This window comes from Coregonus clupeaformis, chromosome 40 (assembly GCF_020615455.1).
Source record: "Coregonus clupeaformis isolate EN_2021a chromosome 40, ASM2061545v1, whole genome shotgun sequence".
In the NCBI taxonomy this organism is placed as follows: Eukaryota; Metazoa; Chordata; class Actinopteri; order Salmoniformes; family Salmonidae; genus Coregonus; species Coregonus clupeaformis.
Window position 1 is genome coordinate 32,649,212 of NC_059231.1, and position 14,902 is coordinate 32,664,113.

The 14,902-nt window shown below is 43.3% G+C and overlaps 1 protein-coding gene across 1 annotated transcript in view; it reads left to right on the forward strand.

The window, feature by feature from the left end:
* LOC121554850 (cadherin EGF LAG seven-pass G-type receptor 1-like) overlaps window positions 1-14,902 on the forward strand; it is a 138,416-nt gene that overhangs the window by 107,771 nt on the left and 15,743 nt on the right. The window contains exons 11-19 of the mRNA XM_041868552.2: window positions 1,838-2,004; window positions 2,347-2,532; window positions 2,632-2,745; window positions 2,922-3,096; window positions 3,320-3,461; window positions 4,509-4,629; window positions 4,934-5,117; window positions 5,997-6,098; window positions 7,161-7,255. Of these exons, the coding sequence (XP_041724486.2) occupies window positions 1,838-2,004; window positions 2,347-2,532; window positions 2,632-2,745; window positions 2,922-3,096; window positions 3,320-3,461; window positions 4,509-4,629; window positions 4,934-5,117; window positions 5,997-6,098; window positions 7,161-7,255 (1,286 nt within the window). The remainder of the gene's footprint in view (window positions 1-1,837; window positions 2,005-2,346; window positions 2,533-2,631; window positions 2,746-2,921; window positions 3,097-3,319; window positions 3,462-4,508; window positions 4,630-4,933; window positions 5,118-5,996; window positions 6,099-7,160; window positions 7,256-14,902) is intronic.

Consider the following 14,902-nt stretch of genomic DNA (forward strand, 5'->3'; position numbering starts at 1 on the left):
CACTCTGTGCCTGTCCTGTCTTGCACACAGAGCGATCTAACGCCAAGTCATCAAGGGAAGCTGTAGTGTGCGACTGTGTGTGCGACTGTGTGTGTGCCTGTGTGTCAGCATTATGTCATAAAGCAATTTCGTTGTTTGGGAAACTATCCAAGGCCAGGGCAATATATCCAGAACACTTGCCAAATATATTGTTATTTGTACCTGAGTGAAATGAATGCTACAATATGACTATGAGTCATAGTCCTACTGAGTTATAAAACAGTAAGAGGATGACTTTGATTTACCCTCTATGGTCTGCTTCCAAACAATTATAAAACACACACACATTGATATTTGATCGAATATCTCCACCTAGTCAGGGCAGGTTGGCAGGATGAGGTAGCTGTGAAGTGGTGCCAGATAGATAGAGTATCTGTAGTTGGACATAGAAACAGAAGTAACACGGAGTTTGGCTGCTCCACTACTTGTTGACAAGCTGTGTAGAAAGTAGAAACCATAGACGTTATATCACAGACAGCACGGGAACCATAGATATCATATTACTTTTCGAGCGGCAAGGGACACCGTAGACATATCAGTGGTACTGTAGAGGCGCAGTAGAGAAATATGACGAGACAGTCGATTTGTAATTCAGGATTTCCCAGACACATTCTGTGGGTTTGGACATATGTTGTGGTTTAGTTGCACCTCAACAGCTGACCTGTGAGTGTGTTTAGGTTAGTGTGAAGGTTTCGTGTGAGCTGGTGGTTGTCCTCCGCTCTCCACTGTCTAATGAACTGTATCTCGAAGGAATCCAACTCCAAACTATATTTGATGTTGTTCTTTATGCATCATTTACATATTTTGACTCTTTCCAGGCACTGCAAATGAGCAATGTATCATGTGAAAAAAAAGTTAGAGAGACCGAGAGGGCGGCGGTTCAGGAGCTAGTCCCCAGCATCTTCTGAGTGTGTGTTTTGTCAGGTGTGTGTGTGTGTCTGTGCATCAGTAGAAATATGTGCCCTGCAGAGAAGAGGGAGATTGAGAGAGCTTAGCGCTTCGATTGTCTCATAGGGGAAAAACTAGTGCTATGCTGACAGACATACAACTGTTATACTGACTGACTGACTGAATGGCTGACTGACTGACTGAATGGCTGACTGACTGAATGGCTGACTGACTGACTACAACATGTCTGTTTGGCTGCAGGGCTAGTAGGTGCTCTGGAGTGTGATGTGTATGTGTGCATGTTTGTCAAAGAAGGATTAGTGTCCTGTATAAAACAAGATATTTGACAGTAAAGATGTCTGGAAGAATACAAAAATACAACAACAAATCTGTAAGTCTGACATAGTAATATTGTTTTTGGACGATATTGTATCCATACTTTGAATCCAAGTATGGATTTGTAAAAATAAATTGTTTTGTTTGCTAGGTAGCGTTAACTAGCGCTAGTCGGCTGTACCTGCGCCAAAACTCCGGTATTTTTTATCCTATAGCTTGTTCTCCATCTTCTTTTTAAATAGTGAGCCAATATGCTTTCAGCACTTTTATTTCCACGACTAATCAAAACAAATGTTCTCTTGTGTCTCTCTATAGCAGATATATAGTGAGCAATATATTTGGAACATCAAATCGCAATAAAATTGCAGTATCGAATCACAATACATATAGAATTGTGAGAATCACAATACATATCGTATCGGCTCCTAAGTATCGTGATAATATCGTATCATGAGGTCCCTGGCAATTCCCAGCCCTACTAAGCATGTGATGTGTATAACATGTGATGTGCCTTAATAGCAATGATTATTGAACATATTATGTGATTCTGATCTGTATTATTCTCCTCCTCCAGTGATGCCGTCACCACAGCACTTTGACGGCCAGGCCCTGGTGTCATGGAGTGATCTCGACATCACCATCGCTGTGCCCTGGTACATGGGCCTGATGTTCCGGACGAGGCAGGGCACTGGCACGCTGATGCAGGCTAATGCTGGCGACTTCTCTACTGTCAACCTACTGGTGAGTTATTGTACACACACAGTAACAACAACAGAGCAAGAAGGTAAGTTGTGTTATATGGTTGATCGAAGTTGAGTAGACTGCCTGTGTGTAGTAATTGTCTCTCTCTCTCTCTCTCTCTCTCTCTCTCTCTCTCTCTCTCTCTCTCTCTCTCTCTCTCTCTCTCTCTCTCTTTCTCTCTCTCTCTCTCTCTCTCTCTCTCTCACTTTCTCTCTCTCTCTCTCTCTCTCTCTCTCTCTCTCTCTCTCTCTCTCTCTCTCTCTCTCTCTCTCTCTCTCTCTCTCTCTCTCTCTCTCTCTCTCTCTCTCTCTCTCTCTATTTCTCCCCCCACCCTCCCCTCAGATTAGTGATCAGTACGTGAGGTTTGAGGTGTTTCTGGGATCTGAGCGGGTAGCGGTGCTGAGCTTCCCTCAAGTCAGGGTGAACGATGGGGAGTGGCACCATGTCCTCGTGGAGCTGAAGAGCGTCAAAGACGGCAAGGACATCAAATACATGGCCCTGGTGTCACTGGACTACGGACTGTACAAGGTACTGAGACATACACATATACACAAAGACACAGATACAAACACACACATACGTACACACAGCAAATCTTATACTCTGTGTGTGTCTGTGTGTCTCCAGAGGTCAGTGGAGATAGGTAATGAGCTGCCAGGTCTGAGGCTGAGGGCTCTGTATCTGGGAGGATTACCAGGAGAGGGGAACCACGTCCACGATGGCTTCACCGGATGTATACAGGTACGTTTTAACAGTAACCATGTCTGGATTACATTATACTTCACAACATAAAGTACTGTAGCCTACTGTATGTATATACTTACCTATCTTAGCTAATACCTAGGGGCTGTGTGATGAGCGTGTGTGTGTACCTGAGACTCTGGGCCCTAATGGAGAGCGTGTGTTCTTTCCCACAGGGTGTGCGTATGGGTGAGACCTCCACAAACGTGGTCAATGTGAACATGCTGCAGGGCTTTAAGATTCATGTAGAGGAGGGCTGTGACCTGGCTGATCCCTGTGACTCTAACATCTGCCCTGAGAACAGCCACTGCAGCGATGACTGGAGCACACACACCTGCGTCTGCGACCCAGGTAACACACATGCTGTACACACACACACACATACAGTACATACACACACCTGTGTCTGCATCTCGTCTCACACCATTCACTTGCTCTGAAAGTTGTTCACCATAGCAATGTTGTTTTGTAGTCTTCAGCTTTCAGCTTTCATTCCATTATATGACTGTGTATAATTCTGCCATGTTGTTGAAGACCTCCTGACCTTCTCTCTGTGACCTGTGCCCTTTCCCAGGGTACTTTGGGAGGGAGTGTGTTGACGCGTGTCACCTCAACCCCTGCGAGCACGTGTCCACCTGCGTCCGCAAGCCTAGCTCCTCCCATGGCTACACCTGCGAGTGTGGACAGAACTACTACGGACAGTACTGCGAAAACAAGTAAGACCTGGACCCTTTGTGCAAGTGCCTGTGTAAGTGTGTGCTTTTGTGGGTCCTGATTTGGCTCCACAGTGCAAGGGAACACACAGAATTCACATGCCTACGATATCAACGCAACATCCGATTGTTTTCATGTTAGCCTAATCAACCTCTACTCCCTTACCTTCCTCTCTTGTCTTTCACAAATATGCGCCTCACCATTCATCTGACTGGCAACAGGATCTACTTTTACCGTCCTTAACTCAAAACAGTCCTTCTCCAGCACCTGGTGTAAGCCTGCTGGTAATGAACCCCAGATGTGGCTGTTCCCAGGCCTGTGATCTGAGCTCTTTGGGGGATTTCTGTCTCCCAAAACTGATCCCAGATCTGCCGTTGATTAGAGCAGGAATCTGGCGTGAGTGTCAGAGGCAGGAGCCAGAGGGTTAGATGAAACAACTGTTTGTTGTTCTAGACATTAACTGGATCTTGTAACAAGTGTGTGGTGTGTATGGTTTAAATGCGAACGGGGTCTGTAGCGGGTGTGTGTGTGAGCGCATGTGTGTGTGTTTTTGGCCATATATAACGGTAAGCCGAGCCTCAGGTCAGCTTTAGCTATATTAGGTTCTGGCCATAAATGGCTCCTGCAGTACTGCAGTAGCCAGCAACATACTCCTGACTATTCCTCTGGGTGGTAGATTGTATGTAAATTCTTTACCCACTAACCTTTGACCCATATGTCACACATCATTTCCTGTCTAAGGCAGGATGTGGGACCCCCTCATGCATCAGTGCTCCTCCATAGGTGTTTGGTCTCCACCTGCACTGATACTCTGCTACTGACTACCCTGCCCCTATTATAACCCCCTATCTTACCCCTCCATCAACTCAGAGACATGAAAGTGTTGGAGAGCGAGTGACTCACTCACTGTGTTGTCTCTCTTCCAAGGGATAGAACGTTTATACTTGATCTGTGAAGCATTTTTGTTGTTAAGTGATATTGTTATAGCATTCCATTTCCATGCATGTGCTAAACTCAACTAAATGTGTTGTTATTGTGTGATGTGTCAGGATTGAGAAGCCGTGTCCTCGGGGCTGGTGGGGGAACCCCATGTGTGGCCCCTGCAACTGTGACATCAGCAAAGGGTTCAACCCTGACTGTAACAAGACCAGCGGAGAGTGTCGCTGCAAGGTAAGAAGATAATCACTGGTACTCTTCTCACAGGCTAATGCAGGGTTTCTCAAATGTTTATTGGACCCTCCTTAAGCCTTTTGAATTTTCTGTGGCCCTAAGATGAATCTAACTATGTTTCCTCTTGAAGCCCCCCAATTGTAAACTATGACAAACCTAGTAGGAATTGGCCACAACTCACCAATAGGTCCCAAAACAACCAACCATTCTTACTGGTAGATAATACTGTATGTTGTAGGCTTAGTAAGCTGACCGTAGCTGAAGGTGCTAATCGCTAACTTTCCCCCATCTTCTCTCTCCCCAGGATAACTACTACCGGCCCAAGGATGAGGACACCTGTTACCCCTGTGAGTGCTTCCCTCTAGGGGCCCACTCCCGTACTTGTGACCCCCACACCGGACAGTGCCACTGTAAAGCCGGGGTCATCGGACAACAGTGTAACCGCTGTGACAACCCCTTTGCTGAGGTCACCGCCACCGGTTGTGAAGGTATGTATACACATGGAAGGTAATGGTGCACATGCAAATGTTTGATACTCTTAAATGTGATCTTGAGAGCCTGTGAGGGCATTTTGTCTCTTTGAATACATTGAAAATGCATCCTTTCTTCTTTGCTGTAATCATTGATCTCACTCAATTTGGATTCATGAAAGCAAGGATTCCTCTTATCCAGACATGTCAGATCAGTTATAACGCCAAGGACAGGAGGAAGGAAGGATTCATCTTCAGAGTATTTGAACAGAGCCTCTGCCTCTCTATAGTCTGGTTCAAGGCCTTCCCTCTTTTAGATCCCACTCTAGTTTCAATATAGAACCACAGTCCCCATACCATATCTGTCACCTAAGTGCTCCAACCCAACCTTGTGGCTACTGTATAAAAGGTCTTCAAAGAGTTACAATCATGGTCACTTCTTAGGATATAAGCAGTTGGGTATGTATACAATACAGCACATGATCAGACTGCATTACTTAGAAAGCCATAGCAACACGCATACAAGTTTTAACCTGGTTTTGCTTAGGATTAGGCTACTAAATTAGAAATCATCTGAATTATTTATTAACGTTGTGTAACCACTCTGTAGGATTATTGATATAATTGCTGGCCTGTTTGGCTGTTTTGAAAGACTCGTAAGAGTTGCTAGCAGTAGTGTTTCTTGGGCGTGTTAGATATGTGCAATACAGCCCAAGGCAGCCCTTGATGCTCAAGGCAGAAGTTGTTCCTAACCACAGATCTAGGATCAGATTACACATAACTCACTACCAACCAGAACCATTAGGGGGATCACAAAACATCTGACCCTGTGTCAGTGGTTAGGGATTATAGGGACCACTTCTAACTGTGTGCCATCTGTCCCCTCTCATCTCTCAGTGGTATATGAGGGCTGTCCCAAGGCCTTCGACCAAGGGATCTGGTGGCCCAAGACCAAGTTTGGCCGTCCTGCAGCCATGAACTGTCCCAAAGGATCTATCGGTGAGTTCCTCTGCACACTACACAGCTCTTTTGATAGCAGGAACAGTCACAATAATACTCAGCCCAATTCGTATGGATATCAAATGCTTCAAAAGATTATAATAAAGATTTTATGGGTGGAGAATGGATATTATGTTCTGTGGAGTCCCTTAGTTCAAGGCTTTCTGCTGTTCCTAACACCTCTTTCTGTGGAGGGAACTCATTAACACAGCACACTAACGAGGCCCTCTCATTTTTTTATTTTTTTTGTCATTTAGCAGATGCTCTTATCCAGAGCAACTTACAGGAGCAATTAGGGTTAAGTCCCTTGATCAAGGGCACATCGACAGATTTTTCACCTTGTCGGCTCGGGGATTAGAACCAGCGACCTTTCGGGTACTGGCACAACGCTCTTAACCACTAAGCTACCTGCCGCCCTTTGGTCTATCAGGGCCTTTTGAGACTTGTCATTGGCCAATGGTGTTAGTGAAACTCTGTCTCTGGAGGGCAGCAGCCGGAGACAGAGACAAACACTGGGCATTGTGAAGAAGACTTGGCAACGTCTGCTTGGAGACACATTCATAATACCGCAGAGCCGTGTGTGTGTGCGCGGTGGGGTGGGTCTCCTGCTCCACATAGAGCCTTAGCAGTAGAGAAAATATGGGCAGGGCCAGGACGTAACATCACTGACCTGCTCCCATTAAACCACAGTAACCTCCATAGTTACCCCCTTAGTTACCCTTGTCACCACGGAAACCCTTTGTTGCCCGCTGGACTCTCTTGGGCCGTTTTTATTGGATGACTCGGTTTGGCTCACATCAACCAACGGTCCTCTGTCAGTTCTAACCGTAAACTCTTTTATCTGTTGAATGCTTGTTTGGAATTAATGGTAATGACGTTGGCATTTAGATTGTGCTTTTATCTAATTTATTATCTGAAGGAACTCCCCATTTACACCCATGTGTAGCAGCCACCTGGTGCTAGGGAGAGACGGTTGAACTATTTCTCACCCCAATATTCCTCTTCTCCTCCTTTTTGTTTTTGCTTTTCTTACTGTTCAACTTGTTTCTTTTCTCACTGTAGGAACTGCTATCCGCCACTGCAATGATGAAAAGGGCTGGCTGCCTCCTGAACTCTTCAACTGTACCACAGGCTCCTTCTCCCAGCTCATGAAGATGGTGGGTGTGCTCGATCTTATCCAGTCCAAGGCTATGGCATCCATAGTTCACTCATACAGAGACCTATTCTAACTACAGATGTGCATATACACAGCTCTTATCTTGCAAATCTCCCACTCAAAGATTATACAAAATTCGGAGTCACTTATGCAAATCTAGAGTTCAGGGGTGAAAATAAAATGGTATGGCGTCCTGGCAAAATAAATAGTGGGGGTACGCCTAAATAGTGGGGGTACGCCGTACCGGTAAAACGTGAGCCTATCACATGTAACACAAAATGCCCCAAAAAAGTATAGGCTATTACACCATTATTTAACATGACTGAATGAAATTGCGTTGTGGTTCAACGAGAACACTTGCATTTTGCCAAAGCGTAGATGAATGTAAAAGACGCGCGAGGACCATGCACAAATTTGTGGCTGAGACCGAGCAGTGCAGAGCAGTGCAGATGAGTGGCCGAGATCAAAGCGCAAGTTAATAACAGTGGACATCAATTCAGGCTACAAGTGTAGGCCTAATGACAATCGCAGAATGTCAGTACAATACAGTGCCTTGCAAAAGTATTCATCCCCCTTGGCGTTTTTCCTATTTTGTTGCATTACAACCTGTAATTTAAATTGATTTTTATTTGGATTTCATGTAATGGACATACACAAAATAGTAAAAATTGGTGAAGTGGAATTAAAAAAGTAACTTGTTTAAAAAAAAATCTTTAAAAAAAATAACGGAAAAGTGGTGCATGCATACAGTGAAGGAAAAAAGTATTTGATCCCCTGCTGATTTTGTATGTTTGCCCACTGACAAAGACATGATCAGTCTATAATTTTAATGGTAGGTTTATTTGAACAGTGAGAGATAGAATAACAACAACAAAATCCAGAAAAATGCATGTCAAAAATGTTAGAAATTGATTTGCATTTTAATGAGGGAAATAAGTATTTGACCTCTCTGCAAAACATGACTTAGTACTTGGTGCCAAAACCCTTGTTGGCAATCACAGAGGTCAGACGTTTCTTGTAGTTGGCCACCAGGTTTACACACATCTCAGGAGGGATTTTGTCCCACTCCTCTTTGCAGATATTCTCCAAGTCATTAAGGTTTCGAGGCTGACGTTTGGCAACTCGAACCTTCAGCTCCCTCCACAGATTTTCTATAGGATTAAGGTCTGGAGACTGGCTAGGCCACTCCAGGACCTTAATGTGCTTCTTCTTGAGCCACTCCTTTGTTGCCTTGGCCGTGTGTTTTGGGTCATTGTCTTGCTGGAATACCCATCCCCAACCCATTTTCAATGCCCTGGCTGAGGGAAGGAGGTTCTCACCCAAGATTTGACGGTACATGGCCCCGTCCATCGTCCCTTTGATGAGGTGAAGTTGTCCTGTCCCCTTAGCAGAAAAACACCCCCAAAGCATAATGTTTCCACCTCCATGTTTGACGGTGGGAATGGTGTTCTTGCGGTCATAGGCAGCATTCCTCCTCCTCCAAACACGGCGAGTTGAGTTGATGGCAAAGAGCTCAATTTTGGTCTCATCTGACCACAACACTTTCACCTAGTTCTCCTCTGAATCATTCAGATGTTCATTGGTAAACTTCAGATTGGCCTGTATATGTGCTGGATTGCAGTCCTTCGCGGCGTAGTGTGTTAACAATTGTTTTCTTGGTGACTATGGTCCCAGCTGCCTTGAGATCATTGACAAGATCCTCCCGTGTAGTTCTGGGCTGATTCCTCACCGTTCTCATGATCATTGCAACTCCACGAGATGAGATCTTGCATGGAGCCCCAGGCCGAGGGAGATTGAAAGTTATTTAGTGTTTCTTCCATTTGCGAATAATCGCACCAACTGTTGTCACCTTCTCACCAAGCTGCTTGGCGATGGTCTTGTAGCCCATTCCAGCCTTGTGTAGGTCTACAATCTTGTCCCTGACATCATTGGAGAGCTCGTTGGTCTTGGCCATGGTGGAGAGTTTGGAATCTGATTGATTGATTGCTTCTGTGGACAGGTGTCTTTTATACAGGTAACAAACTGAGATTAGGAGCACTCCCTTTAAGAATGTGCTCCTAATCTCAGCTCGTTACCTGTATAAAAGACAGCTGGGAGCCAGAAATCTTTCTGATTGAGAGGGGGTCAAATACTTATTTCCCTCATTAAAATGCAAATCAATTTATAACATTTTTTACATGCGTTTTTCTGGATTTTTGTGTTGTTATTCTGTCTCTCACTGTTCAAATAAACCTACCATTAAAATTATAGACTGATCATTTCTTTGTCAGTGGGCAAACGTACAAAATCAGCAGGGGATCAAATACTTTTTTCCCTCACTGTATGTATTCACCCCCTTTGCTATGAAGCCCCTAAATAAGATCTGGTGCAACCAATTACCTTCAGAAGTCACATAATTAGTTAAATAAAGTCCACCTGTGTGCAATCTAAGTGTCACATGATCTGTCACATGATCTCAGTATATACAGTTGAAGTCAGAAGTTTACATACACCTTAGCCAAAATTCCTGACATTTCATCCTAGTAAAAATTCCCTGTCTTAGGTCAGTTAGGATCACCACTTTATGTTAAGAATGTGAAATGTCAGAATAATAGTAGAGAGAATTATTTATTTTAGCTTTTATTTCTTTCAGCACATTCCCAGTGGGTCAGAAGTTTACATACACTCAATTAGTATTTGGTAGCATTGCCTTTAAATTGTTTAACTTGGGTCAAACGTTTCGGGTAGCCTTCCACAAGCTTCCGACAATAAGTTGCGTGGATTTTGGCCCATTCCTCCTTACAGAGCTGGTGTAACTGAGTCAAGTTTGTAGGCCTCCTTGCTCACACACGCCATTTCAGTTCTGCCCACACATTTTCTATAGGATTGTGGTCAGGGCTTTGTGATGGCCACTCCAATACCTTGACTTTGTTGTCCTTAAGCCATTTTGCCACAACTTTGGAAGTATGCTTGGGGTCATTGTCCATTTGGAAGACCCATTTGCGACCAAGCTTTAAATCCCTGACTGATGTCTTGAGATGTTGCTTCAATATATCCACATAATTTTCCTTCCTCATGATGCCATCTATTTTGTGAAGTGCAGCAGTCCCTCCTGCAGCAAAGCACTCCCACAGCATGATGCTGCCACCCCCGTGCTTCACGGTTGGGATGGTGTTCTTCGGCTTGCAAGGAACCTCCTTTTTCCACCAAACATAACGATGGTCATTATGGCCAAACAGTTCTATTTTTGTTTCAGGAGCAAAAAAATAAAATATAAAATATATATATATATATATATATATATATATATATATATATATATATATATATAGAATTATTGTAAAATTAACTCTGTCCATAAGGTGTAGATAGTAAGTATAGACCGTAAGTAGAGGCCTGGGCGTTGTTGTTCACTAATTTACTCCAAGTAGGGAAAGGATGGTGGGGTTGAAAAGTAATAAAGGGGAATATATATATAAAAAAATAAAATAAACATGGGGGATTGGAAGTGATGCAGACAATTACATTGATAGAAGATACAATCTATCTGCAATATTAAGCTGATCCATTCCCCCCGAGAAAAAAAAAAAAAAAAAAAAGTTCGATTTTTGTTTCATCAGACCAGAGGACATTTCTCCAAAAAGTGTGATCTTTGTCCCCATGTGCAGTTGCAAACCGTAGTATGGCTTTTTTCTGGCGGTTTTGGAGCAGTGGCTTCTTCCTTGCTGAGCGGCCTTTCAGGTTATGTCGATATAGGACTTGTTTTACTGTGGATATAGATACTTTTGTACCTGTTTCCTCCAGCATCTTCAAAAGGTCCTTTGCTGTTGTTCTGGGATTGAGTTGCACTTTTCGCACCAAAGTACGTTCATCTCTAGGAGACAGAACGCGTCTCCTTCCTGAGCGCTATGACGGCTGCGTGGTCCCATGGTGTTTATACTTGCGTACTATTGTTTGTACAGATGAACGTGGTACCTTCAGGGGTTTGGAAATTGCTCCCAAGGCTGAACCAGACTTGTGGAGGTCTACAATTCTTTTTCTGAGGTCTTGGCTGATTTCTTTTGATTTTCCCATGATGTCAAGCAAAGAGGCACTGAGTTTGAAGGTAGGCCTTGAAATACATCCACAGGTACACCTCCAATTGACTCAAATTATGTCAATTAGCCTATCAGAAGTTTCGAAAGCCATGACATCATTTTCTGGAATTTTCCAAGCTGTTTAAAGGCACAGTCAACTTAGTGTATGTAAACTTCTGACCCACTGGAACTGTGATACAGTGAATTATAATTGAAATAATCTGTCTGTAAACAATTGTTGGAAAGATTACTTGTGTCATGCACAAAGTAGATGTCCTAACCAACTTGCCAAAACTGTAGTTTGTTAACAAGAAATTTGTAGAGTGGTTGAAAAATGAGTTTTAATGACTCCAACGTAAGTGTATGTAAACTTCCGACTTCAACAGTATACACCTGTTCTGAAAGGCCCCAGAGTCTGCAACACCACTAAGCAAGGGGCACCACCAAGCTAGCGGCACCATGAAGATCAAACAGGTCAGGGACTAAGTTGTGGAGAAGTACAGATCGGGTTGGGTTATAAAAAAAATATCACTAACTTTGAACAACCCACGGAGCACCATTAAATCCATTATTTAAAAAATGGAAAGAATATGGCACCACAACAAACCTGCCAAGAGAGGGCCGCCCACCAAACTCACGGACCAGGCAAAGAGGGCATTAATCAGAGAGGCAACAAAGAGACCAAAGATAACCCTGAAGGAGCTGCAAAGCTCCACAGCGGAGATTGGAGTATCTGTCCATAGGACCACTTTAAGCCGTACACACTTTACGGAAGAGTGGCCAGAAAAAAGCCATTGCTTAAAGAAAAAATAAGCAAACACGTTTGGTGTTCGCCAAAAGGCATGTGGGAGACTCCCCAAACATATGGAAGAAGGTACTCTGGTCAGATGAGACTAGAATTTAGGTTTTTGGCCATCAAGGAAAACGCTATGTCTGGCACAAACCCAACACCTCTCATATCACCCCGAGAACACCATCGCCGCAGTGAAGCATGGTGGTGGCAGCATCATGATGTGGGGATGTTTTCATCGGCAGGGACTGGGAAACTGGTCAGAATTGAAGGAATGATGGATGGCGCTAAATACAGGGAAATTCTTGAGGGAAACCTGTTTCAGTCTTCCAGAGATTGGAGACTGGGACGAAGGTTCACCATCCAGCAGGACAATGACCCTAAGCATACTCCTAAAGTAACACTCGAGTGGTTTAAGGGGAAACATTTAAATGTCTTGGAATGGCCTAGTCAAAGCCCAGACCTCAATCCAATTGAGAATATGTGGTATGACTTAATGATTGCTGTACACCAGCGGAACCCATCCAACTTGAAGGAGCTGGAGCAGTTTTGCCTTGAAGAATGGGCAATAATCCCAGTGGCTAGATGTGCCAAGCTTATAGAGACATACCCCAAGACACTTGCAGATGTAATTGCTGCAAAAGATGGCTCTACAAAGTATTGACTTTGGGGGTGAATAGTTATGCACGCTCACGTTTTCAGTTTTTTTGTCTTATTTCTTGTTTGTTTCACATTAAAAAAGATTTTGCATCTTCAAAGTGGAGGCATGTTGTGTAAATCAAATGATACAAACTGATACAAAATTAATTTTAATTCCAGGTTGTAAGGCAACAAAATAGAAAAAATGCCAAGTGGGGTGAATGCTTTCGCAAGCCACTGTACATGTAGGTGTTTTATAACAGATGCCTCTTTCCATTCATCAAATTGCGGGTGCACAGTGCACTGTTGGGGTTTGGATGCTGGATTTATTTTGTGAGTGGACGAACGTGCACGGGTAGCCTACAGGAGCGCCCTTTTTAAGTGATTGTTTGACAATCAGATGAAAACATCATGACTGGTTGTGTTTATGCCACATTAAAAGTCATAGGCGGCGTGTCCATAAGGCTAGGGGAAGCTTTCCCTAAAGTAAATTGAATAAATTGCCAATTAAAAAGCCTAATTAGCTTACTTCTGTCTGTGGTCCTCTGTAGCTCAGCTGGTAGAGCACGGCGCTTGTAACGCGAAGGTAGTGGGTTAGATCCCCGGGACCACCCATACACAAAAGAAATGTGTGCACGCATGACTGTAAGTCGCTTTGGATAAAAGCATTTGCTAAATGGTTTATTATTATACATAAATAAATAAAATCATAAAAAATTGGCTACTACACCAGAAAGCATGATTTGGCCACAGAGGATCATTAGCTTCTTTTCTTTTTTAAAGCATGGATTGTTTTAAATCACAAGGCTTTTTTAATAATGGATTTAATGGTGCTCTGTGGGATGTTCAAAGTTTCTGATATTTTCTTTATAACCCAACCCGATCTGTACTTCTCCACAACTTAGTCCCTGACCTGTTTGGTCTTCATGGTGCTGCTTGCTTGGTGGTGCCCCTTGCTTAGTGGTGTTGCAGACTATGGGGCTTTTCAGAACAGGTGCCCCGTGTAGCTCAGTTGGTAGAGCATGGCACTTGCAACGCCAAGGTTGTGTGTTCGATTCCCACGGGTGGCCAGTATGAAAAAAATTATGGGAAAAAAATGTATGCACTAACTGTTGTTGTCTAAAACAACAGTTAGTAAAATGTAAGGCCTACAGTCGGAAGGGCCTGCAATTGGGCAGCACACGCTGCAAATACCAAATGAGGTGTGACTCAGTGAAAAGCAGAGAGACCCAGCCAGGCATGTCGTAATATTAAAAAATACAATCGTTGAAAAACTGTTTGTAAAGCAAATGGCTATTGCTGTAAAGAGATGACAATGAAAAGACTCCAATCTGTCTTTTAGTTTCCTATCTTATTTGCATTAGCGGAGAACATCGACCATATCTCCGGTGAGTATACATATTCAGTCTTTATCGTTGCGTCAATGCCACTTTTGTTTGTTTTTGGACAATAATTCCCTCCTCCAGGTTAGATGGACGTCATATTGTATTTGTGTCAACCCTTGTCGTAGGTCGATTATATGGATCTGACAACGTTGTTTTTATTGATTTGTTTGTCAATGTCAGCAAAGTAGGCTACCCTGTAATTTTTGTCATATTAAAAAAGTTTCTGTTAATATCGCCAGTCATATAAAGTGTAGTACAATTGCAGGAAATGTGTTTATAAAAGGCCAACAAGAAATGTATCTGATAGGCCTATAGCTTATAGCCTAGGTCTACCCTACGCCACTACGCGCTGCATTGAACAGTTTTTTTTGCGAACAGTGATTGAGGTATATTATCAGCCTAAATTATGACACACCATCTCATCACATTAGGAAAAGTAGGTTGTCTTACTCAAGTCTGCAAATGCGAGGATGCATGGAATGCTTTATTACAAAGGTGCTTGTTTATGGTGAAAATGTGCTTCCTCAAACTTGAAACCCACGCGCCGCCTATGTTAAAAGGTATTGCATGTTAAAAGTGATATGACAAATCTTTACTTGGCCTAGGCTACTAGGCCTACAGAGATCATATATGAAATTAATAGGTGCGCGTGCTTGGGTGTCCCATACCGGTAAGAAATGTGATCTACTTTCACCCCTGGTTAGGATTAATCTATTAGTACCAACCTACCACAGACAGTCAATATAGTTGTAACTGTTTCCAGTATCTGTCTGTATCCT